The sequence below is a fragment of the Penaeus monodon genome, chromosome 21 (assembly GCF_015228065.2).
Source record: "Penaeus monodon isolate SGIC_2016 chromosome 21, NSTDA_Pmon_1, whole genome shotgun sequence".
Lineage (NCBI taxonomy): Eukaryota > Metazoa > Arthropoda > Malacostraca > Decapoda > Penaeidae > Penaeus > Penaeus monodon.
This window is the reverse complement of record NC_051406.1, coordinates 22,682,864-22,684,371: the sequence shown is the minus strand read 5'-3', so window position 1 is coordinate 22,684,371 and position 1,508 is coordinate 22,682,864. Positions and strand designations below refer to the sequence as shown.

The following is a 1,508-nucleotide window of genomic DNA, read 5'->3' as shown; positions in this document are numbered from 1 at the left end:
GTATAATGATGGAGCAAATGAATTATTGTTAGCATACATGCGGGACCAGTCCCTGTCCTCCTCTGCCAGGAACAAAATTATTTATCAAAAATGTGTTTCTTCACCATAACTTGTCATATGCCTGTCAGCAGCCGCCTGTGTAAGACAGAGAACCTGGATGAAGGTTTTGGGATGTCTACCAGATATTTGATGTTTTTCTAATATTTTCTGTAACATTGCCCCTTAATGAATATATTGATTTCAGTAGGCATTTTGCCTGAAGTTGCATCCCTAAGCCGTGATGACCTGGAGGACCTGCTAGCCTGTGATGACAAGCTGACTGAGTTTGTGGAAGGCCTTCCCCAGGTTGCAGCACTCAAGAACCAGTGTGAACAGCTTTCTGCTCAGAATGAGGCATTAGCAAGTATGTGACTAATTTTGTTTGTTGTTATAGGCTGTGTGTATTTTATAGTGTTGATGTTAGTGATATTGCTTTCCATTTTTATTTAGGGTCTTGTCCTGTATGGTGTGTGACTGACACTTGTAACCTTCCCCCATAGAGGCAAATCTCGAGCGCAGCAGCGACTATGAGCGGGCTAGAGATGCCACTATCCAGAAGGTGGAGGAGCTGACTTCCCTTCGGTCAAGCTTTGAGGATATGACCATTAAGCAACAGAAAGCATCAGAAAAACTAGCTCCAAGCAGCATTCAGGTAGAGGGAAAACATTGAGACTATTAGTTACAATTTTATGTTTGAGCTATGCATCGAAGGGCTGTCCATCATTAGCTGACATACGTGGCAGCCAAGGACAGGTAGATTGTTTCTAGTTAACTTTGCTTTTAAGTTGCCTCAGAAAATTGCATGATGAAGTAGGAAAGACACAAAACACAGTTCAACTAAAGGGTATGATTGCAGTGGGAGCCAAGAAAACTATACCCCTAATTTGTCAACTTTACATATGCTCCTCAGGTTTATATATAAATTATATGGATTTTTCATGCAGGGTTTGTATTGCTAGATAGTTCCTCAACAGTCTTATTTGTTTTCCCTATTTTTCCAGGAGAGTCTGCTAATTTTTGCTGCCCAGTCAGAAGAGGATAGTGAAAAGATTGCCGAGGACTTCCTTCACAGTCACATTGATGTCGATGTATTCTTAGACAGTTATTTGGAAAAAAGAATAGTGAGTAATGAACATGCATGGATAGATGGTTGCCTTGGGCATGTGGTACTCAACTGTCTGCTTGAGATGAAAGTTGTCATTTTTATGTAAAAAAAAATATGTTGGTAGACTCTGGTATCATAATAATAATGGAATTTTTAGTGGTGCCAAAATAGCCATATAATTTATTCAAAGAAAATAATGATGAATGAACTAACGTTTAAGTCTTTTTCTTTATTACAGGAAACTCATCTAAGAAAGTTTAAAGGAGAACGACTTGGTGCCCAGCTAAGAGAACTTCACAAAGCTGGGTTTTAGTAGAACATATTTAGAAGATAAATAACTGCTGATTTAACTGAGCATATCAGA

At 39.0% G+C, this 1,508-nt stretch overlaps 1 protein-coding gene across 1 annotated transcript in view; it reads left to right on the top strand.

Moving 5' to 3' along the window:
* LOC119586350 (vacuolar protein sorting-associated protein 37A-like) overlaps nucleotides 1-1,508 on the top strand; it is a gene marked incomplete in the record, with an annotated part of 11,403 nt that overhangs the window by 9,207 nt on the left and 688 nt on the right. Inside the window, 4 exon segments of the mRNA XM_037935063.1 lie at nucleotides 245-403; nucleotides 540-691; nucleotides 1,041-1,160; nucleotides 1,383-1,508. Of these exon segments, the coding sequence (XP_037790991.1) occupies nucleotides 245-403; nucleotides 540-691; nucleotides 1,041-1,160; nucleotides 1,383-1,457 (506 nt within the window).